Below are 24,947 nucleotides of genomic sequence, written 5' to 3'. Positions count from 1 at the left end.
TCGATTTAATTTTTCGAATTAATAGGATTTAATTACCTACTATCACAATTGGTGCTCAAAAATAAGATTATTTCGACGAATATATTCGAATGCACAAAGGGAGGGTGGTTAAGTAGTTAATTGTTCACCGATGGGAGAAAATAGGGAATTATAACAAGAGCGAAGCGGGAGCCTAGAGGTGAACGAGGTGAACACAACATTTTTCATTGGTGCGTGGTGTGATTTACAGTTTTGCTACATTAAACAAAAAAAAACATCAATTCAGTGAAAACATAAACAAAGTGACAGTTCAAGTGAGAAAAGTTCTATTTTCTCCACACGGGAAAGAAATTGCTGCATTTTTCTCACTAGAAATGTCATTCGACCAATCGTCAACAAAACGTAGTTTTCTCATTGAGTGGAGAAATTAACCATCAAAATCCACCTGAACAGGAGTTCTTCAACTGTTACTAAATCTGTTCCTCAAAGTTTAAGGGTGATCTTCAGGTGATTTTTTTAACTTTGGGAACAAGCAGTCTCCGATTTAAATGAGTGATAGCTCTTTGGATTCGTCTTTCAATTCTAAGAAACACGTATCTTTCACTTTTTCTAAAAAAAAAGTTTTTTTTCTGTGAAAAGAGTTCAAAAGTGAAGAAATGTCAGAGGGTTTTTCGACAACAACTCAAGAAAAAAATTATTTTAAATTGTTGTAATGTTGTTAGAATGTCGGCCTTGGAAAGACCTACACCTACAGGTAGAGTATACGCACCGCTTGGTGCTAGTAGATACACGAGAGTTATGACTAAAAATATAGTGATTGTTCGGAGAGTCCGCCTTCTTTGCAGGTTCGATGTTCCACGGAACTGAGTATGGAGTGTTGTAGCTGGCCTCTCCCGCTATCGTTCCACATATAAATGAACCCAGTACTTTTGTGCTGCAAGCCTACAAAAGTCTTGGAAAAAAAGTTGCTGCGAAAATGTAGATTTTTTCCTTCTTTCTGAGGGCCCAACTGCTGGAACAGCATCTGGAACGGTACTACGGCAATCATTTTTTTACCTTATCAATAGAAAAACGCTTCGCTTTGTCGCGAATATATGTCGTTAAAACTGGCATATAATTCTAAACTTTTGGATGTGCCCATTTTTGGGCATACCTCATGAAGTAAGTCACTCGTGACGACTATTTTTGCATCTCTTGCGTCACTCATATCTTGCATCTCTTCGCACACGTGACATACTTTATGAACGATCCCTTGGAAAATCTCCATATGATAGCATTAGAAGTCGATAGATGTTATAGTTATGCAATGGACTAGTATATTGTATGGGTCTTAAAACCTACCGTCGTAATTGATTGACATTTGTATTTATATTCGAAAAGCCTTCAAAGATGACGTACAATAATAAAGGTCTCATATACATTATCGCATACGTAATACCTGACCACAGGTATTCAATATATCCGTTGAAAAAAACGAGTCTACATAAAGTATAATTCATAATGTTAAAGTTAATAAGGTTGACTGGAAGTCTGTAATATAGATTACAGACAAATTATGAATTATGATGAAAAATCGATGTTTCCATTCTGTACGTAAAAACATATTTTTTGCTAAAAGAAAAGAAGTCAAAAGCCGAATTGTTCACATCGCAATCCGTATGCAACGAAAAATGTGGAAAAATTGCAATCATTTCTGAAATAGATTAACATCGAAATGAAAGACCCCCAAGGTGTACCATGATTTATAAAGCAATAAAATTAACATCAGGCGTGTTTGTTTTGATTTTTATTTTTTTTCTCCGGATCGAAAACCAATATCCCTACTACACATATGTATTTACGTAGATCATATACCATTAACATATCGAAAGAATTTAAAATATTTATCTGGAAACGGTAAATATAAGTTCAGAATATTTATGAGCTGATCTAGATCTAAACGATGTATACGATTATTGTTATTATTAGTTTTTAGTGACGTAAAGCATAAATATATACTGAAAAGGGCCTTTCGATTATAAATATAGTTATACTTAGCGTAAACAAAATGTTCTTGCATCATGCGAATTTCTAATTTTTTTTAAAGGAATTGGTTCACGTTAGTAATGTGTGTGTGTGCTAGTAATTGGCATTTTGAAAGATAACATTCATATATGATCGTACACGGATCGATCTCATGTACCTCTATAGTATAAACAATTATGGAGTTAGGTCTTAGAACTGTAAATTTTTTATTTATTTATTTATTGGTTACAACCATCGCTGGATATCTGGATAAGGTATTCTTTTCGATCTCGAATTAAACAAAAATGGTCTTATCTTATATCTGAATATGGCATCTTCTTGTGCTAAACCACGTAACACGTTACCTATCGATAGAGTGTGCACTTTTTATATCTCTTCTTCCTCATCGTCTTCTTTATCATAACTTTTTTTTGTTGTTGTAAAAAACAGTATCTCCGTTTGGGATACCTTTCGATGCAGATAATATTTATAATAAACATGGGAACAACATATGTATAATGCATGCGATTGCATGCAGATTTCGGTTGAAAATTCGTTGCAAACTGATTTATTATTTGGGTTCGTTGAATGTGTAGAACACAGTTATTATGCCGAAGCATATTTTTTGACACACCTTTTACTTATTTGAAGAATTCCGTCTGAGAATGAGCTCTTTTTTGCAAGATGAGTCATATTCTGCAGTTTATAATGTTCTGGATGACGAGCATTATAATTCTTGTTTCAGTCAAACATTCAAATTTTCTAACCATTCAGACCCATTTCAAGTCAGGGCTTGACAGGTAACCGAAGCCATCCATTTGTTAAGCAATTACAAAGGCAGCGAGAGGAACATTTTATTTGGAATTCATAACGACAAAATTTGACGTTAATTATTATTGAAAAGAGTGTGTTGTGAGTTCTCAGGATATCATGTCGTCCGTAATTTCATTGTGCTTTGGAGTCTATGACTGCTTGTTGAATTCCAAGACCGACGATATGATCAAATTATAGCGGTAGTTCGTATATTTGGCGTAACAGTCTCAATTGTTAAAAGCTAGATTCACTTAAGACTCAGTCATTAGACCTAGGCCATGCCAGTTTCCGATCAAAAGAACTTCTTTTTACTTGATCCATCAGTTGAACAAAATGATCAGGGTTCGATGCCCGTGCCAGACAATACCACATGGATATGAATTAAGCACCTAACATTATCTAAGAGAGTATTGCTTGGTTCAGGCTACGTTAAGCCGACGGTCCAGACTGAACTTGATATTGGCCGTCAAAGGCTGGTGGTGAGGTCTCTAAAACAAACAAATAAAACAAAAGCGGAAGTTGACCTGGGTGGACATTTAAGCTTTTCTACTGTAGCACTTGTTATATACATATAAAGTAACGTAACTGATCCCAATAAAAATCATTCCACCCCACCAGGGATCTATTGAAGCGCTATCAACTTGCAAAACAGGTCAAATTTAGTACTAGCAAAATGGATTCAATTTAACAGATTAAAGTTTCCAATATGAGAATCTGTTGTGAGAATGACTAGTCTGCTAGAATTCCTTTTATTGTTCTAACCTTCGAGCTTTTTTAGACAATGTTTGGTAATTAATCTCCAAACGTTATGCCTTGCATGAATGCAGTTATTTTAGACAATGAACTGTTAATTCAAATTCACTTCTAAGAAACTAAGAACACTGAATCCTACAATAGCAACCGATTGCTTGAAAAGATTATCAGATAGGAAGACCTTTAAATAGTCTTACATAATAAGATCCGTAGCAACAATAAAGAAAATAAAAGTAACTGCAATAAAGACGTGCTCAATGATTACACGAAGTCTTCTTTCTATAAAACACAAGACCGACAATTTATTATCAAAAAATTTCAAGATTCGATCTAATTCAATGGAAATAGTACCAGAAAATACCATCGGAATGGAAAAAAGAAGAAAATATTTTCGAAAACAAAACAACAAAAAAATCGTTTCCCGTCTATGCACAGAGAGTTCAAATTGCATAATCAATTTACAGCAAAATAACAACAATAAGAAGATCAAATTAAAAAACGTGACATTTCGAATTCTTTCAATTCATTTATGGCCTTAAGCATGAACCGGCGTGCGCTCACAAAGTTCACAGATCGAAAATAGCTCACCAAGACCTGCAGTTGTTGTTTCGGTATACCGTGTGTATTTAATAAAAATCGAATACCTAGAGCATTTCAGATATGTATGCTGTATGCTGTACCCATAGCTTACATTTAATGTATATATCGACTTATCTTCATAATATTTAAAAATAATCTTTTAATAATACACTGTGTACACATCAGACATGGGAGCCGTGGGCAAAAATGTTGCCGACAACGACTAATTTTACTTGGCGTTGTCTGACACCGGCGGTACGTATTTAGTCTTTCAATAAGGTACTCCAAGCCTCCATAATGACAGGAAAAATCAATCAAAATTTGATATAAATTCATCGTCACTTTCAAAACCTTTAAACTTTTAAAAAAGGTTAAGAAAAATTGTTAAATCTAGTACTTCAATTGTATGAAGTATCTCTAAGTGTTTGATAGAAAATCTGTCACTTCGATATTTTCATCGCACATTTCATTATATGAGTGAATACGAGCCAGAGCCTATCACTTATTCTTGTCATGGTACTCGTCGCACACACACACTAATATCAAGGGAATCGGTCGATGGTTAGGGACTGTATAAACTAACTCAGAAACAGAGGAGCAGTAAAGCTTCCAAGATAATTTTGGATGTGACTGTGACTTTATTTCAGCATTAGAAACTCAAGCCCTGACACCAGACTGTAGATGTCGTTTGTACAGATATAGACAGACTAAGTGTGAGGAAGTAAAATTTAGAATTGTGTTAGGGTAGGTTGCAAGTTTATTCGTGATATTCCACCTTGCCTATCTTCTAGAGCATACTCTAGAAAAAACATGTTGAGAGTGCACCGCCATCGGCTGCATTCGCAACGGCATTCATATCTGCTGCACATGTCGTCATGCTGGCAATATTATTGTTGGGAATGTAGTCGATTTGTACGTGTTCCGTGACTAAGAGGTAGTGCGATAGGAATAAATGTTTTTTTTAAATAAATAAATAAATTAAACTATTGTAAAAGATGTGCATATAGTGTGCATTATGCGGATGGGTGAGATTTAGAATAAAGTGTATGTTATTTCCATACGGACTGGTATTATTTTATAGAATTGGAACTCTATGAAATTTAGTACGGCGCCTCTTTGACGGTTTTCTAAACTTTTAACATTGGTTATCGTCTTAGGTCTTTTTTTTCTTTTACAATGGAACGACACACTTGATATAATAATAGAAAAACAATTTTATATTTATTTACATACAACATGTCCGTAATGGTTAAATGCTCCATTGAGTATGGTAATTCACACAGAATGTGAACATTCATTATCGGCAAAATAGATGCGAAGAATGAGGAAAAAAAAATCAAATAATTTGAAATAATAATCACACCAAATCACAATAAATGTTCGGTTTAATTTTGTGTGTGGAATTTTGTATATGAAATATACGAAAACGTTTCATGATTTTGTGATGGAGGCAAAATGCAATAATTGTTTGGAATGAAGGTGTTGCATAACAATGAAATTGATCGATTATGATTTACATATTATAAATTCATTCTTGTCTTGTAATAGTAATAAATGTACTCTGAGAAAGAGGAGAGATAATGGTGTCAAATTTATCGATAGCATGAGTGCGCATTTTCAATTCATTTTATAATCAATTTAAGCAAATTGAATATTTAAATAATATTTACCGGTCTCCAACAATGGAGCATACACCATCGCATATGAAACCAATTTTTTTTTCTTCATTCCGAAAAAGATTTTTTTTTTCATATTTCATTGTGCATAATACTTGAAGATAAGAATGGAATTACGTTTCTCCCATTACATTTCGTTACAATATTGACATATTGAAGTTTTATTGTAAAAGCGTTTCGGCCGGTGCTGTGTTACATCATTTCAAACCGTTTCACATTAATCTCTCCGCTTCTCTGTGAAAGGTGCTGTTATGCCACCTTATTACCGAATTTATCTCATTTCTATTTAATTTAGCGAATGAGATATAAGTGGACAATTGTTCAATTTTTCTTACATTATTAACAGTGCTAATGATCGAGTGTTTTCTTATGATTTTCGTTATAAAAATGACGCCAATACTGATAAAATAGTCTTATGTATGTAAACCGTGCCGTAACTCGAAATCTTATTTGATTTATTGAAGTTATGGTTTCAGTTCGAATGCTTGCTGTAGAATTGGTTAAATTTTTATTGATTTATAGAAATTGAATCATAATAAATCAGGCAATTGTTAGCTGCAGCTTTACTTTTTCGTATATTTTCTTAAGGTCGAAAACAGAGAAGCAATTTTGCATGCTGCATTTTCCATTGTTTAACGCAGCATAATTGTATGTCCCAGAAAAGCAAAATTGGTTGTTATCGAACTAAGAATTTTTTTTTCTCAACTCAGTTACAAAAAGTAAAGCTTTCGTTGTCTTTATTGATACAAACGTTATATATGCAACTAAGCAACTTGATGATAAATTAATGGTTCTTAGGCACTGGATGATTATTTACACACTCGACCTGCGACCTCGAGTGACATGCCTAAAAAAGCATTTATCGCTCGGTTTCGTAATAGCTAATTTCATAAGTTGTACTTAAATGGACATTTTGTACAATAGATGTGAAAGTTTTCAACTGGAGGCGAACCCGAGGCTGGCAAAACATCTCATGCGGAAAATTCCAGTTTATGCACAAGCTAGGAACACGATTTTATATGCAGGAGTCAGAGCTTATTGTGAATTTTGGCTGGTAATTTACATGCTACATGCGTTGAAAACCGTACTTTTCATGTTTCAAGGACTTTACTTGAAGTCATTTCGTGTGTTTATTGACATCAGCTTCGCCTCGGGCCAACAAAATTCACACTAACCCTCTACTTTTCATCTTTTTATCGCTCGATATGTAAAATGCTATTTACCACCACTGTGGTACATAATAATTATTACGTGTGTAGCTTCTCTTTCTACGGGTTATATTTTTATTATGTCCCAGGCATTCAGGTTTGACTTCTAAACGTACAGAATGGGTCGTTCTTCGTCTATGAGGAACTTCTTCTGATGACAATATCATGCTGTAAAATTACAAGATTAGTCTAAAAATAGGCAACGATAAACATTAAAAGAAAAATTGGCAATTAAAAAGCATCTTACAAAATTATTTACGCCGTTTACGAGATATACCATAAGCATTTACGCTAATAGCAAACTTATGTTCATTTTCGACCACTTGAGAAACCTCTGAGCATTTTTTTTTTGAAATGATACATCGTTTATTAAAGAAAAAAAAATATTCTCAAGTTTCAGTGGGAAAATCATCCAAATCATTTTTTTTTAAATTTCAATGATGCGAGCCTAAACATTGTTTTATAGCCGGAGACTAGATTTATGTTTCTTTTGTCTAATGTTTGTGTTTATGTTTCGATCTTTTGTTTTTTTAATTAAATGAAATTAAATTGCTGCACGCATCAACTTGAAAAGCGAAAACACTTTTTCTTTTCCCATATATTAGAGGAGGTGTAACATCGATCTCGTAGGCGTAAAAATTATGAATTTGAACTGTATATTTGAGCAGAAAAAAAACTGTATAAATCAATCACTCAAACTCGTATGTTAATTAAAATATTTTTTAATTAGTTACTTCCATAAATTTCCCAGCTGATTGTTTGTTTTCATTAGCGCCGATATAGGACTTAACCACATGTACAGTTTGTCTGATTAATCAATTTTATGTTCGTGTCTCATTAGAAAGACGACTTAATTTACGCAGTGTTAAAATCTGTAATAATGAAGTTAGCTAAAAATAATTTAAAGGAAAGTTTCACTTTTCAAATGTTTATTTATCTAAATTTATTTTTAGGCCCGTACGTATATGAAGTACCGGTTTTTTTTAAATAAATTTATCGCGATGTTATATAATGGTAAAAGGATTTGGAGATTACCGGCTTTATCGAATTTAGTCTTTAAGCAGGGAAAAACATTTCTCGTGATACTATGCTTAAATCTATTACTTCTTTGGTTTCCAGTATCGTATAACGTTTCATATAAAATCTTTTACTTCATTTGTTTACCCATTCATTACACCATATTGAAGACCGCATCGATCGTTGGAAATTGTTTATATTTGTCGTTCATGTCGATAACAGATGTCCAGCCCAACCCAAGGCCTTATAACCGCTTCTCTTCTTTCTTATCGGATTCTTACAGTAATGGGCAGAAATTTGCTTCAGCTGATTTTGAGCTAATTCACTCATACAAACAAAACTGGCTGTTCATGTTTATACAGTTTTACTACTAAAACATGCAGCCTTAAATCCCTAGACACTCATAATCAGTTTTATTTGAATGAGCTAGAAATCATCGACAGGCCGAAAATAAAAATCTAGAATTTCATTTGTTAAACGAAATTTTTGTCAAAAGTTTCGTCGAAAGGAGATTCGCAGAGTTTAACATGAAACTGAAAGCTTTCATGTCGAAGATTTCTTTAAATAAAAATCCAGACCGTTATGGTCGTCGGGCTCGGGCTGATATATATTCGATGGAACACAGGCAATGTACAAGAAACAGAAATGAGGCAGTTGACTTTCCTTTGATAGTCGACTACGAGAAGTGGATTTGTTAAGACTACATAGACTTAATGAGAGATTTACAAAAATGTTGAGACGTTGGCGCACTGTCTGGCAACTCCTGTACCACCGGATAAGATATAGAATCAATACGCTTGTTTTCACAAAAAGTCTGTATCGAAAGTTAAAGAATAATTTTTCAAGTCTTTGAATTTTTTGTGTAATGAAATCAAAAGACACGTTTTTCATGCGATCCCCGAATCAAACGATTTTCATTTTTTTTTAATGAATGTTGTTTAGAGCAAAATTTGATCAAAGCTGAATGCGATATTTTTATCGGACCGTTTTTTTGCTATTACTTTTCATAAAATGTTCTCCAACATTGTACATCTGAGTTTATGTTTTCAAGTGGATCCAAAAATAATTCAAAAATCTGTGCCATAAACATTTATGGCCGCATGAAATTTTATGTGCGTGTTTTACCGAAAAAAAGGCACTTCACTAAAATCGTTTCTCGCCACATTTTACATAAATTGGTGCATTTAGAAGTCATCCAAATCGAATAAAAAACAAATTAAAATTGTCATTATACGCTTTGGTGTAATTAAAACGGATACCTTAATTTCTGTCTCACACACACTCACAGGGAGTGAGAGACTGTCTTATCGAATAGTTCCATGCTTTCTTTTTTTGAATCGGCAACATGTGTGGGCTTTTATTGCGTTAAATGCAAGTTATGCTACTATTTTATGCGACATAATTTCGGTATAATAAGTGATCTTCTGAAACTCTGTTCCGACCAACCATTTATTTTGTTGGGAAAGGAATCAATGAAATATTAACGGATGTTTATGGAAGTCGTTTATTTAAAAATAAGTTAAATTACCACAGCCGTACGTGTAGTAACCATTGGCAGAATAGTTATTTACATAACAAGGGGGAAGTGATTTTTTCGGCTAGTATGCAGTGTTATTACAACTCGAGCTGAAGGCAAACCTTGCATGCATACTCGTTAAAAAATCACTTTTCCCGAATTATTCAGAAAAAGTTTCATGCCGATGTTGGCGAAAGTTGATTTCTAATTTTTTTCGCTGGGTGAGAGAGCTGAGTAGCTATTTTCGCCCTAAGACTAGGATTGACTTTTTAATCCTTTTATTTATGCTCCAGGAGCATTGCTCCTTCATCTCTCCTTATATTAACGTATTTCTTCCATCTTTTCAGGAAGTTCAACCGAACTAGCCCCATCTGTCATTGGCTATTACGATCGACTCAGTACTGGAATTGAACAAATTATCTCGCTGCCAATAAATGAGTCGACATTTAACGAAAAACCAGAACCTACAACAGTCAAAACAAACCATACGACACCAGTGCCTCCGAGCCACGTCGCATACGTACCACCACCAGCAACACAGAATTCCGCCGCTCAACTGAAACATAAAAATTTCCGAGTCCTATCACAAAAGGTTCAGCGCATAATTTCCCATTCCGGTTCCGATGGTGATATTTTGGAAACTCGAAGGAAAATCGAACATGAAACGTCCAGTCAAATCATAAACACAACGAAATATTTCAAACGAATCGGTTCGTTGAAGAACAAGCACACGAATATACCGCTGTCGAAGAATACGTGCAAGTTGACGCAAGCCGGAAATGAACTGGTCGACACGTTAGATTCGAAACTATTTTCCAGTTGTGAATCGTTGAACGATCCAGTCGAGAAGAAGAGATTGTCAAAGACAATTTCGTCCGGTCACGATCCACCGAAAGTAGTCAAGTCAAGTAATATTCTGAAAATCATTCAACGTCTGCAATCAGTGAACGGTAGTCAAACAGATGATGAGATTGATGAAAGTGGCAGCATGTCGACTAGTGAAGTGAACTCAATAAACGGTCACCAAAGTGAACCACTTACAGAAGCCGTAAATTATTTTGTTAAAATTCCGACCGATCTCGCAGAAGTTGAAAACTTCAAAAATTTGCAAATAAGTGACGTGAATGGTGACCTAGTTGAAAGTGAAGAGACTGTTCCAAGCCAGCCCACGATAGAGAGTATTCTCGAAAATGGCTGTAAAAGCCATTCAAATCAAGATGAACCCGAAGACTTAACAACACAACGCGTATCCCTACCGAAAGATGTAACAGAAAGCCCATTCAATAATAAATCTTCGTTGACGATACCGGACATTGCGCGATTAAAACATCGACCACTGTCCGCATCGTCAATATGTTCCACATCATCCAGTTCCAGTTCCGGATCGGAGAATTCGGCAAGTAAAATTGGTGTGTCGTATCTGGCCAGTGTCGAAAGTCTCGCCGATCACAGTGAAAATGAACTGATCAGTGGCAATATGACGTTGTGCGAGAGAGCCTGCCGCGAAATTATCGATTCGGAGAAAACGTATGTGGACGATTTGGGTCAAGTTATCAAAGGGTGAGGAAACATTTCTATTTACGAAAATTTAGAAAAGTGAAGACCAATGCGCAACATTTCAATTTTTAGTTACTTACAAGACTGGAAAGAAAGAGCATGCCTGAAATTGGACGAGCTTAAAACGCTTTTTAGCAATATCGAGGATGTGTTCGACTTCAACTCAATACTTCTTAAGCAATTACTAAATTCTGGAACGGATCCTGTGAAGATCGCAAAGTGTTTCCTAAGTATGAAGGATCGTTTCGATGCATACACGGTTTATTGGTGAGTGATCTTTACTAGCGTATTAATGTTAAAAGCATATGTTGGGTGAAGTGCGAAGTGCCGCGCCTTTAACTTTAAGCCTTATTTAAAACGTGAATGCCGGGAGCTTGACAGAAATGATTCAGCTTAAAGAGTTTCAGAATCGCAGAAATCTGACATCGCTCTTGGTAACTTTATAAAGGCGTCCAGACTTCCACTACTGTCCATTACTTCACTTTGATTAATGATTCCATTCGCTGAAATACACAAAAGAATGTCAAGATAATGCCTCAAAGTCCATCATTAGTATTAAAACTGGGACAGAAGTGACGTTGTCATTTACGAGTCAGCTACAAAAAGTCGAAAACTAAAACATTGTTCGGTGGAGTCGTTCCTTTCTACGTTTAAAGTGTCGAGAAACCACTAGTCGATCATTGATCTCGGCATTGATGCACTTCTCAGTCTAAGGCAAGATAAGTGGTGTAAATTGAATAGCGACGAATATACTGTATAACTCCAACTTTATTCAAGGTCTTGTGTTAATCGGTTTTTCGTTGACGTAGCGACCACCTGGTAAACATATTAAAATTTCAGTTCTTGAGTTTCTGAGTTCACTGTAGCAGATACCGACCAACAACAATGTTATTTGCATCTTTGAGAAGATGATTGAATTAATATTCCTGAGACTGACCTGTCCGGTTCTGAGGTTTAAAACAAACCTCGGAAACCAATTTTGTTTACATTCGAACTGAGTATTTGTAATTTTAACATCAGTGAAGAATTTTGAAATAAACTGGAGAATTACACTTGTTGTGACTGGCACATAATTAGATTCGTCGATACTTCATTAGAACGTCGGAAAATATTTTCTTGTTTTGTTGTCAAATTTTCACAAATTTTTCTAAAGCTCGAAAAAGCTCATTCAGCATAAACATCTTCAGATCCTTCTGTAAGATGATCCTTGATTTATCCTTGATTGACCCTATTAGTCACTCTACAATAAGTTTTCCCGAGTTTAATGTGATACACAGATTGGACTCTAGATTTAATTACCATATGGAATTCAGCGATTGACAGACCGTGTAGGACATATTAGGTGTATCTACCGACAGTAGGACAATTCTTTTTATTTTTAAAGAAATTAAATGGGTGACTTCAGTGACTACTTTTAAGAAAGACGCGGATGTAGTAACAGTTGGAGAACACACACAACATTTATTCCATTAGGGTCATTTTTTTCTAGAAGATTCACTCCTCCGATCTTTGACACTGCATATCAAGTTCTCCTTATTTTTAATCTGGTGATACTTAGGTAGACTTCCGCAATCAATTGGAGTATTCAAAGTTCACATTGTGACGGGGTCAGTCAATCTCTGACTGATGTTATATGTTATCTAATCTGTATAATGAACTTACCACACCAATGATATTGATTTTCTGTGTCTAACACAACCTCTTCAGCTCGAATTACCCATATAGAAAAGAAGAAAATATTTTCACTATAAACAGATACAGAAAATCGCTGTACTTGCTCCGTTTTCAGTTGACCATAATTTTCCATAGGCATCACCTTTCATGATGTGTCCCCGTCCCGCATAGAAAATCCCATATCGAATTCCTTGCCTTTGCTGAAAGCATTTTATTTTCATTTCGAACAACGGAGCGCAATTCTGTTTCCATATCAGGCACTAAATCTTTAACTAAACCGTCAATCTGTCATGAAATGGAAGTGAGAATATGTGAAGAACTTCTTGTCTAAGTTTTATGATTTCATGCGAATTTATGGACCATTCAACATTGTAGTTAATGAAGAAACGGCATATCATAATTTATTCGATCCATCAACTGGTTCTCGTGTAGTACACGCAGATAAATTGCATTTCACAGAAATGGTTAGATGTTATATCGTCTGTCAGTGATGTTGTATACATTTAGCGAGGCACAAACAAAAGTTTTATAAATAGCATTTGATTATGCAAAATATGAATTGAGAAAGGTAATTTTGCTAAATTTTTTTTTGTTCGTTTTGTTTCTATTACAACAGCACCAGATATCCTGAAGCTATATCACTCTTGACTTCACTTTTACAAGCATCACACACAAACGCCCTATTGACTTCAACGCAAAAAATGTTGCAGCACACACTGCCGCTGGGATCGTATTTATTAAAGCCGGTTCAACGTATATTAAGATACCACCTATTGTTAGACGTAAGTGTGATATGTGATGCAGTAAAAGTACTCTGCTGTTTTGTGGCGCGCAGGCATTTTTCTGATTTTTTTTTTGTTGCTTTTTAGAATCTACGAAAGCATTGTGATGTGACCGAAGTGGCAGAAGCTCATCTGCTAATGAAAGATGTAGCCAAGAACATTGATCAGGTGAAAAAGAACTTGGAACAACAGAGTCGAGTCAAGGAATTGTCTGGAATACTAGATGGATGGCTTGGACCAGGTATGAGAATTGAATTTTTAGAGAACCGTGCAAAGCAATTTGTCGATGTGTATGTTTGAAGGGAAATCGAATCCTCTTCTCAATTGATCCGTATTCCATACAATTGCACATAGAAATGAAAGATTGGGAGACTTTCTAATTTGACCCTGGCGTGAACTGGTCAGACGATAGCGAGCGGCCGGAATAACCTAGTTGGGCCTTTTATTTTTTTTTTACATTCGGCTCGAACCGGAAATAGTTTTTTGTTAACCAAGAGAAAAAAGTTGGAAATTTCAATTTTAGGTAGTTGTTTGTGGCCAGAGCGTAGCAAGTCACCCAAGAAAATGAAATCTCTTTCTTTTCCGAGGTCATCGTTTTTCACACAAAAATCTCCCGAAGTTTCAGCTGAGGTGAGAGAATGACTATTTTCTCGCCGGCGTTGTGGAAAAATATTTTGACTGCCGTTTCAAAGATCGCCTGATCGGCCACTACATGGCCACCAGATAACCAGCCGACCCTGTACTCAGACTCTGTACTCAGTAACAGTAGAAAACAGAACAGAAATGCTAATGATAGAACCAATCAAGGTTGAGTCTTCCATCAAGACAAATTTGTATTACTCAGCCGTAGAATGTAAAAATATGTTTACCCGTTAGCCTACTGGGAGGATTAAAGGGAAAGCCTCAGTCCTAGGACCAAATGGCGAAATAACATATTGGGACTGTATTCCAAAGAAAAATCTTGAAGTTCCGCTTATATTGAGAGAACAGTTTCGATTTCAGAGTCTACCGCGTAGAAGGTCTAATTTGGCTGTTACACAAATTCTTTGATATGGTTGAGCAGATCCAAATAAAACTTGAAACTCGTTTCATCAGGTCACGTTCACCTGGTGCACAAATATGTACACGTCCATATAAGACTGTTCTAAACATGCCAGTGCGAGTGTAGGTAGTTAATCCATGAACGAAAACAGCTGAAACAAGTTTCAAGTTTTATTTTGATGTTGTCATCGCCATGTGCAGATTCATTTTTCTATAAATAAATTGTGCCATGGTAGAATGGTATTGTGAACATGCAATGTCGGGTCATAATTTCTAGGTAGCCCAAAAATTTTCCGATGATTTTTCTCAATGAAAGTTTGATATTCCGTAACCTTACATCAGATTAGAGATTTTGGGAGGCGTCTTCCATTGAGAACCAGGAACCCAGATCAAATGTCTTTCTTCCCTACTCCCTGATCTTACTACTTCTTTTACGGAAATTTCCCTGTTTTCGATATTCCGTAACCTTAGCATCACATTGTAAAATGAGTCGAACGGGTCTCGTCTGCCGAAACCACCCTCCCGGATCATCTGATTTCAAACTAAATAATTTTTCGTTTCGTTTTAGAGCTAACAGTCCTTGGTGATCTTAAACTTGAAGGTCCCTTAATGGAAAACAACAAACCCCGAGTGGTACTGCTCTTTCAAAACATGTTGATCATAACAAAAAAGAAGGAGGACAACCGATTGCAGTACAAAAATTTTATTCACGTACGTTCCAGCATTCGTTTCGAAAAAAACGCCGATTCATTTTTTCATTCGAACCAATTTGTCCGATTTTAGTGTAAACATTTAATGTTGATCGAACATCTGCGTGGCGAACCGTGCAGTTTCAACGTAATACCGTATAACGATGAACATCCTAGTCAAATAAAGCTTACAGCGAAAAGCCGCGAACAGAAACGGCAATGGGCACATCACATCAAACAGGTGATGCTCGCACATTTTGATATACCGAGCCGTGCAGTGGAACTAGTCTATAAACTGGGTGACGACGAAGAAGGTAAGCGAAACATTGTGCATTGATCAAATCACATCAGGTCGGATCTGGTCGATTTGAAAAAAGAACAAAATGTTTTTAACTCTGATCTAATTCTGTTTTTCATTTTTTTTTTATTCGTTTCAAGATTCAGTCAGATATAATAATCACACCTTCTGACGCCTATCTGAATTTTAATGTGATTAACATAAAAGTAAAAGAAAAAAAAATGCAATTTAGGTAATTACAATTTACTTTAACCGGATTGCTTTATCTACAATAGTCTTGGAGTGTGCACTGCCATACAACGTTTGCTTGTTTGCTCGCTAGTTTTTTTTTTTTGCACTGCATCAGGGGTCGATTGCGAAAATGTGGAATCCAAATTGCATTTTTGGATAATTGAGAATGTTTGTGTGATACATTTGAGTGGCTGCGGCTACGGTACAGAATTGATTTATGGATTGCTATTTAGGCTAGTAGGCTTAGGGTGGACTTAGTTTTATGCCAAATACTATCATAGCTTTCGGTACATGTAGTATAGGAACATTGTCTGAGTTACAGTTTAATGCACTGGCATATAAGTAGGTTGGTAAGCCTAAACAACGGAAGTGATTTTGCTGTTATAGTATTATTGAGCTTTTGTCAGTCTTTTTTAGGTAACAATTGAAATTCCATTTCTTTAAAATCACTTACTTTGTTTCGGGCATGGCAGTCAGATGTAAGCTGAGAGCAAGATTAGGCAAAGTGGTTAGAAATTTGAAAGCATTTGGTTAGGCCATGAGTTTCGAAATGGTATCGGGGAATCCAGCACACGGTACCAAGAGAACACACTTTTCAACTATTTGAAAAGTGAAGTCCCACACTCAATTTCAATGCTTCAAATGCTTATTAGTATATCGAGTTAATGACTTAATTTTGGTATCGGAAAATCGTGTAAGAGTTCACCTTTTACTTCGCTATAAAATGCGTTCTTTTGCACCATCTGTCAGATTGCTCTTGCATATTTAAACATTTGCTGTAACTTTACAGGGATTATTGACGGCCCTGTCAAGGCCATCACAAAATCCAGAGCAACTTTAATTTCTGATCGATTCAAAATTTCACGTAACTGAGTCTAAAAACATCGAAATATTAGAGAGATTCTTCTAAAAAATAGAAGACCTAAATCGGAAAAAAAATTCTTCGAAGTTTGTGTGGCAGGTGAAAGTTGATCAAAAACCGAAAACTTACACTTTTCTTACAAAAATTTCTCCAGTTACACGAGCCGTACATGGTCGCATGGGATGTCATTAGAAAGGTAATTGCATGTACTTCTGGGGCAAATAGGGTCTTATTGGGCTTAGAATTCATTCACACTGAGATATGTACAGTTGAAGTTTTCAACCGAAAAAAGACTGAAAACTTATACTTTTCTTACAGAAATTTCTCGAGGTTCACAAAATGTACATGGTCGTCTGGGGTGTCATTAGAAAGGTAATTGCATATACTTTCAGGAAAAGTAGAGCTTACGGAAGTTTGGTAGCATCTACGATTCAATATAAGCACTTAAACCTTTCAACGTCTCATAATTCGTCGTAGATGCTTCCAAACCCCAATAGGACCCTATTTGCCCTGAAAATACATGCAATTTCCTTTCTAATGACACCCCACACGACCATGTACATTTCGTGAACCTCGAGAAATTTCTGTAAGAAAAGTGTAAGTTTTCAGTCTTTTTTCGGTTCATTTCAACCTTCAACTGTACATATCTCAGTGTGAATGAATTTTAAACCCAATAAGACCCTATTCGCCCCAGAAGTACATGCACCTTTCTAATGACATCCCATGCGACCGTACATGGTCTACGGCTCGTGTAACTGGAGAAATTTTTGTAAGAAAAGTTCAAGTTTTCGGTTTTTGATCGCCACACAAGCTTCGAAGAATTTTTTTGAAAGTAGTTTTGGGTTCTGGGGTCGATAACCTTACTGTGCACGTATAAAAAATTCCAATAGAAAATGTGTCCGATTTCGGTCTTCTGTTTTTCAGAAGAATCTCTTTTAGTTTGCCACAACAATGACCTTCTTCTTCTGCTATGCGCTATACAAACAAACACAGATCCGAGTGTGGGAACTACATTTGAGAAATATAATTGACCTAAATCCCATTCAATTATGAAAACAAGTCATCCCATATCGGGATAAGGAGACAGTGGTAAAACTCGATTTTATGATCATTCGTTAGACACTTAGTCCTGATGTCCTGAAACTAATCGAGCTCGATGAGTACAATACGACAGCCTGTTTTACATAACGCAATGGCTTTGCTCAAGAGCTAACCTTAGGGATGAAGGATTCTTTTGAAAAACAACCTGCAAAAACCGGATGTGATTTTCAGTTTTTTAAGTAATGTCTTGTAGGCCTCGATCGTTGACAAGAGACTTTCAAGAATCCTTTGAGGATTTTCAATGATTTTCTGTTATTTTCAAGGATTTTTCTACGAATATATATCCCTCGGCCACGATACTCAGATTTCATAACAAGCGTCCAAATTTGGTTTAATGAGTAACCAGATAGAGGCCTACCAAAGTATAAAAGTTTAAATTGCTCTCTTTTTACAAAAATTTCTACCGCGGTAGTTGAGGGGCAACATATGGGTTATGGTGGTCTACGATGCAGTTTCAGAAAAATCACGTCTGCTTTCACCACGTTAAGAAATGTCTTAGCCCGTCGAATGGATCCTTTCTAGAATACCCCTGCGTTAGACTGGTTAGATTCTTAGATTTTATTATATAACTGAACCTCAGTGCTAAAACTAACATTTATAAATGCTAGAATTGCCGATCGTATTGGATAGTTAGGGTTAAGGCACTCACAGAAATGCCATTGAATGTCGCATGACTAAAATGAAGTGTGATTGACAAGACAAAGACTTCAATAAGAAAGGTTCTGCAGAAGCTCAGGCATGTAAAATTTTAGGTTAAAGAGTAGTTCAAAAACATAGAAATTGTAACATGGTTGAAACAGTAACGTTAACTACAGCTAAACATCCAAACGTTGTACCGTGACCGTGCGTTGAACGATCTTTCGAGTAAATTGACCTTTTATGCAACGAATGCAATAAGTTTGAAACCCGTAATTACCAAATGAAAAAAACTCACTTCTTTTAACAATTACTAACCTGACTGTCTCCATTCTTTGATTTATTACAATTGAACTGCATGTGTATCTTTCTGTTGAAAGCAATTCCATTAGCATTTCTTGCACCATTGCACTCACTTATTCCTTAAAGTACTCACAGATTTCTTCGAAATGCAACAGAATATCCATTCCGAATAGAAAACGCCTTAAGGTGAATGTATAGTACACCCATTACCACAAAAAATCACATTCCTTCATTTCTAAACGCACAACCATCGCTTCCATCCAGCATTTTAAGTCAAATTTTTATTTCAGAACCAACATCCGACAAAAATACATGGAAATGGGGCACAAACTCATCCACCGCAACACCTGAATATTTGGAGCGTCGCAATCAATATCGTCGAAGTGAAATGCGCTATCGATCGGCGAAGAAGCAACGAAAGACCATGGCCACCAGCATTTCAATGGAGGCATTCGACAGCAAGTCACAGGAAAAATATCTTAATCACAGCCTGGACGACAGTGTACTACTATCGTCGAAAATCAATTTTAAACCTAAAGTCAACTGTAACCATCGGGATGACAACTGTAACTGCAGCCTTGTGAAAAGTGAGCTGAATTCGACGTTGTCGCGTAAGAATGGAATGAAGGACAAAGACGGAAGAGGGCGAAGTAAATCGGAGCCGCGTATTAGTGATATTTTCGTGAACAAGCACAACACTATGCGAGAACAGGGTTCAATGAAATTGTCCACGGAAAGTTTGTTTCCCAAAACGTCGGCGATGAATCGAAACAAAATCCGAAATGTGGATGTGAAGATGTACAACACGAAAACGTTACCGAAGCGAATAGCTAATTTGAAGAAACAACGAGCTCGGTCCATGAAGGAAACATCGAAATTTTACATGGATCTGCCAATGGACGACACTGTGCTTCGAATCACTGAGAGTACGGAAAATCTAAACAAAATTGACGGAACAGATGTGACTGAAGACACGAAGAAAAATACACCCGACGCCGATGAAACTGTTCCGAAAGATGATGCTAGTCCTGGTACGAAGAAGGACATCGAAATTATTTGCGATCTACTGAAGGACAAGCAAAAGGAATTCGATCGAATTCTGAATAAACCACCGAAGAAGAAATCCTTTGACAATGGAAAGTTCAGTGGAAATCACGAACCGCCAGTGCCAATACCCGACGATAACGACGAGACAACAGAACAGAATGCAAAAGAACCGTCACAATTGCGTGAACGGCTTTTCTCCCGTACCAATAGTACTTCGAGCGACTACAACACCACCGAACCGTTATACGAGTCGTTGCTTCGTAACGTACATGTTCCTTACAAATACTCGCCAGTTTTGAGTAGATCGATCTCGCAGCCCCAGCAAAAGTCTTGTCGCATTACGAAACGTGATGTAAAGCGACCGGAATCCGATTATGTAACACTCGTATACAGCGAAACGGGTCAATTACAGAGCGTTGATGGCCATGTTATTGTCGCAGCACTGAAAGACGATCCATTGACTATGCGCAGCAGTGATTCGAACATAAACTACAACAAAGTCAATGCGTCACTGGGACGAGACGATGAAGGAATATCATCGAGCTCATCCGGTAATTTGGACAGTCAGAATAGCCTGAACAACGAAACTGGTCACATTGATGGTAGTAATGATTGTGGCATGCAAGATTCATGCAGCACCATATCGAACAAAAGCATCGACAATATCAGCACCACAACTACAAGATCTGAACGAAGAATATCCGATGCATCGACCGACCGCTGTCATCAACATATCATTCACAAGCAAGGAAGTGAATCGATCGGTTCGCGCATTGCTCACATTGACTATGCGGATCCTAAAACCCTATTCTCATCACACAGCAGCAGCAACATTTTGATCAACAAACACTTCTTGAAAACGCAGCAGCGTGATTCGGCCTTTTCCCTTACATCGTCCACTGACAGTGTCAACGATACCAAGCATCACATATTGGAGGCAATGTGTAACGATTCGTATTACGAACAAAGCGTAGAAGATTCGCTGGAGAAAGAGGATGTCTTTCGGGATTCAGCCATTTACAGCGACGATTGTAACAACGAACGCAAAACTGAGAATCTATACGAGGTTCCGAATTATGCACCGCCTATTCTTCCCAGAAAGTCTCCGCCTAGGATTCCGAAAAAGCCACTTCGTAGTCCACCGCCTCTACCACCTAAGCCAGTGTTGAGTTTGTTCAAGGTTGATAAAAATGAGATCGACGGTCAAGTGAATGATGAACAGGTTACAGTGGACAGTGATATGTTGTCGCCCACCGAGAGTAATTGCAGTTCGAGCAGTTGGGTGTCGATGCAAATAAAAAATTTTCAGAAATAAGATGGGGCTTCCTTGATGAGCGTAAAACATTTTTTGTGCAGACGCAGTATTGAAGTGAATTTTATCGTTTTAAGTAAACCGATCACCCCAATTACATTGACAAATTCTTTTGTTGTAGGCAAACGTAAGCAATTTAAACATAAAGTATAAATTTTACGACAAAATAATTTATTAATTTTGAAACAGAGGTGATGAGTGTTCAAGCCATGTCTGTAGTAATTGTAGCAAAGCTAAAAAATTTTAATTTAATTTCTTTTTTTAACATTTAAGCATTTTAATGTCGAAAGTATTTTTGATTTTGTATTTTTGTGATTTCGTTTTTGTGGATAGAAAACCATATTCTACTTTTTGCCATACAAAACATTTTTTATTTTGTAGAATCAAAACAATTTTATCGTAATTTTAATCACTACATAGCATTACGTTCAACATATTTTAAATAAAAAGATTTTCAATTCGGAGAGCGGAGATTTTTTTTACTTCATGTCGATCGAACAATTATCAAAGTACTGCACCGACCAACAATAGTCACTTACATAATGTGTCTTGGATTTTGAGTGATTTTAGGAAATTTCGGGAGTTGTAGCCCGAACGAAGTGAGTGTGTAATTGTTCATGCAATGGGACGGAAACGCGAGAATCCAAAATTGATCTCATTTTCGTCCCCGAAGCATGAAATAGTTATTGTTGTACCGAGCGAAGAAAAGTTGGAATCTTCATCTTACGACGCTCCGGCCACAAGTCAACTGCAAGAAGAGAAACTATTCTATTTCTTCATCCCGTTTTAAACAGTATTAACACTAAAATTACTGGGAAATACATTCGCTCTCTTACAACGGCACGGTATTCTGAATATCTCACTGTATCCATCTACGTCAAAGATAAATGTTGTAAAACTTTAAACTAAAACGCTTTACCAAACCTCGTTTCCGACTTTTATAAAAATATGTGTGAGCTCGATGATATTCAATGTGAAATGGAAAAACAAGGTAAGCAATTGAGCGTAAAGGCAAAAAAGACAACTGAAAAAAAATGGAACTTTTCGTGTGTTCAAAGCAACTAGAGTCACTGGGTTAACGTTGACCAATACACAATAGTATATTGCGTCACAAGTGACGAAAAGTAGAATTTTTCGGGACTAGTCTTAAGCTTGTCCCAACGAGGCGAAGCCGAGTAGGACAAGCTTAAGACGTGTACCGAAAAAAATTGTAGTACTCCGCATCCGTTGGATGTGAGAGATCCAACTATGCTATATGTGGCAGATATAGCCGTAAACCGAAAAACAAGTTTTGAACAAATGACGAAAAGTGTATGTTGGCGATATGCCACCGACGTGATTTTATGTTACTCCAGTTTGTGTCGTGCTGATATACAAATTGTCCTGGCAAGACATAGGAGTACTGATGATGGCGTGATACGCCGAAATCAACATCGTTTGTCCTTGTATTCGTCTATTGTTAATGTAAGCGGTAAAACGTTTCATTTAAAATGTAAACGGTAGCACGTTTCACTATTACGATGAAATTTTTGTTTGGGCATTGTCACTCTAGAGGCTGATATCGACAAGTGTTTTTTTTTTAAATTTTGATTACATATTTTGGACTCCAGTAAATGATTTTAGACCATTCAAAAACTAAAAAAGTCAATTAAATGTCAATTTACCTCCGATTTTGAAAAGTTCACTTTTGATTTTGCTCTAGCCCAAATCGCGGTTGTCAATCCTAATTTCTGGTCATGATCTTTCAGAATTACTGTGGTTACCCAAAAAAGTCGGTACAAAATTAGTTCAGACAAATCTGAACCACCCTATTTTGATGTTCACCGAGAAAAGGGTTAAGAAAAAGCTGCGAATCCAATTCGTTAAAATATTTAATTTGACTTTAAAAACTAAAGAAAAATAATTAATTTAAACGTCGAAATTCGTCATTTGGAAAATAATTAATTTAAACGTCGAAATTCGTCATTTGGAAAATAATTAATTTAAACGTCGAAATTCGTCATTTGGAAAATAACTAATTTAAACGTCGAAATTCGTCATTTGGAAAATAATTAATTTAAACGTCGAAATTCGTCATTTGGAAAATAATTAATTTAAACGTCGAAATTCGTCATTTGGAAAATAGTTAATTTAAACGTCGAAATTCGTCATTTGGAAAATAATTAATTTAAACGTCGAAACTCGTCATTTGAAAAATAATTAATTTAAACGTCGAAATTCGTCATTTGGAAAATAACTAATTTAAACGTCGAAATTCGTCATTTGGAAAATAAATTATTTAAACGTCGAAATTCGTCATTTGGAAAATAATTAATTTAAACGTCGAAATTCGTCATTTGAAAAATAATTAATTTAAACGTCGAAATTCGTCATTTGGAAAATAATTAATTTAAACGTCGAAATTCGTCATTTGGAAAATAATTAATTTAAACGTCGAAATTCGTCATTTGGAAAATAATTAATTTAAACGTCGAAATTCGTCATTTGGAAAATAATTAATTTAAACGTCGAAATTCGTCATTTGAAAAATAATTAATTTAAACGTCGAAATTCGTCATTTGGAAAATAATTAATTTAAACGTCGAAATTCGTCATTTGGAAAATAATTAATTTAAACGTCGAAATTCGTCATTTGGAAAATAACTAATTTAAACGTCGAAATTCGTCATTTGGAAAATAATTAATTTAAACGTCGAAATTCGTCATTTGGAAAATAATTAATTTAAACATCGAAATTCGTCATTTGTAAAATAATTAATTTAAACGTCGAAATTCGTCATTTGTAAAATAATTACAGTGAACGACATCTCAAATGTCTCAGTGTCATTTTTTTCAGAGAATGTCATTGTGAATTTGCAATGACACAATAAAATTCTCAGAAAAATTTGACAGTGAGACATTTGAGATGTCGTTCACTGTAATTTAAACGTCGAAATTCGTCATTTGTAAATTAATTAATTTAAACGTCGAAATTCGTCATTTGGAAAATAATTAATTTAAACGTCGAAATTCGTCATTTGTAAAATAATTAATTTAAACGTCGAAATTCGTCATTTGGAAAATAATTAATTTAAACGTCGAAATTCGTCATTTGTAAAATAATTAATTTAAACGTCGAAATTCGTCATTTGTAAAATAATTAATTTAAACGTCGAAATTCGTCATTTGGAAAATAATTAATTTAAACGTCGAAATTCGTCATTTGGAAAATAATTAATTTAAACGTCGAAATTCGTCATTTGGAAAATAATTAATTTAAACGTCGAAATTCGTCATTTGGAAAATAATTAATTTAAACGTCGAAATTCGTCATTTGGAAAATAATTAATTTAAACGTCGAAATTCGTCATTTGGAAAATAATTAATTTAAACGTCGAAATTCGTCATTTGGAAAATAATTAATTTAAACGTCGAAATTCGTCATATGTAAAATAATTAATTTAAACGTCGAAATTCGTCATTTGGAAAATAATTAATTTAAACGTCGAAATTCGTCATTTGGAAAATAATTAATTTAAACGTCGAAATTCGTCATTTGTAAAATAATTAATTTAAACGTCGAAATTCGTCATTTGGAAAATAATTAATTTAAACGTCGAAATTCGTCATTTTAAAATAATTAATTTAAACGTCGAAATTCGTCATTTGTAAAATAATTAATTTAGACGTCGAAATTCGTCATTTGGAAAATAATTCATTTAAACGTCGAAATTCGTCATTTGGAAAATAATTAATTTAAACGTCGAAATTCGTCATTTGTAAAATAATTAATTTAAACGTCGAAATTCGTCATTTGGAAAATAATTAATTTAAACGTCGAAATTCGTCATTTGGAAAATAATTAATTTAAACGTCGAAATTCGTCATTT

The 24,947-nt window shown here is 35.4% G+C and overlaps 1 protein-coding gene across 1 annotated transcript in view; it reads left to right on the top strand.

The window, feature by feature from the left end:
* The window catches only part of LOC119079460, a 36,455-nt gene extending 14,913 nt beyond the window's left edge, over nucleotides 1-21,542 (top strand). Inside the window, exons 2-8 of the mRNA XM_037187387.1 lie at nucleotides 9,893-11,105; nucleotides 11,175-11,369; nucleotides 13,393-13,558; nucleotides 13,646-13,799; nucleotides 15,168-15,310; nucleotides 15,383-15,602; nucleotides 19,010-21,542. Coding sequence (XP_037043282.1) covers nucleotides 9,893-11,105; nucleotides 11,175-11,369; nucleotides 13,393-13,558; nucleotides 13,646-13,799; nucleotides 15,168-15,310; nucleotides 15,383-15,602; nucleotides 19,010-21,081 — 4,163 coding nt within the window. The 3' untranslated portion in view covers nucleotides 21,082-21,542. The remainder of the gene's footprint in view (nucleotides 1-9,892; nucleotides 11,106-11,174; nucleotides 11,370-13,392; nucleotides 13,559-13,645; nucleotides 13,800-15,167; nucleotides 15,311-15,382; nucleotides 15,603-19,009) is intronic.
* The last annotated feature ends 3,405 nt before the right edge of the window (nucleotides 21,543-24,947 follow it).

This window comes from Bradysia coprophila, unplaced genomic scaffold (assembly GCF_014529535.1).
Source record: "Bradysia coprophila strain Holo2 unplaced genomic scaffold, BU_Bcop_v1 contig_324, whole genome shotgun sequence".
NCBI classification, from domain to species: Eukaryota; Metazoa; Arthropoda; class Insecta; order Diptera; family Sciaridae; genus Bradysia; species Bradysia coprophila.
Note: the sequence above shows the minus strand (reverse complement) of the source record. Positions and strands in the feature narration are given on the sequence as shown.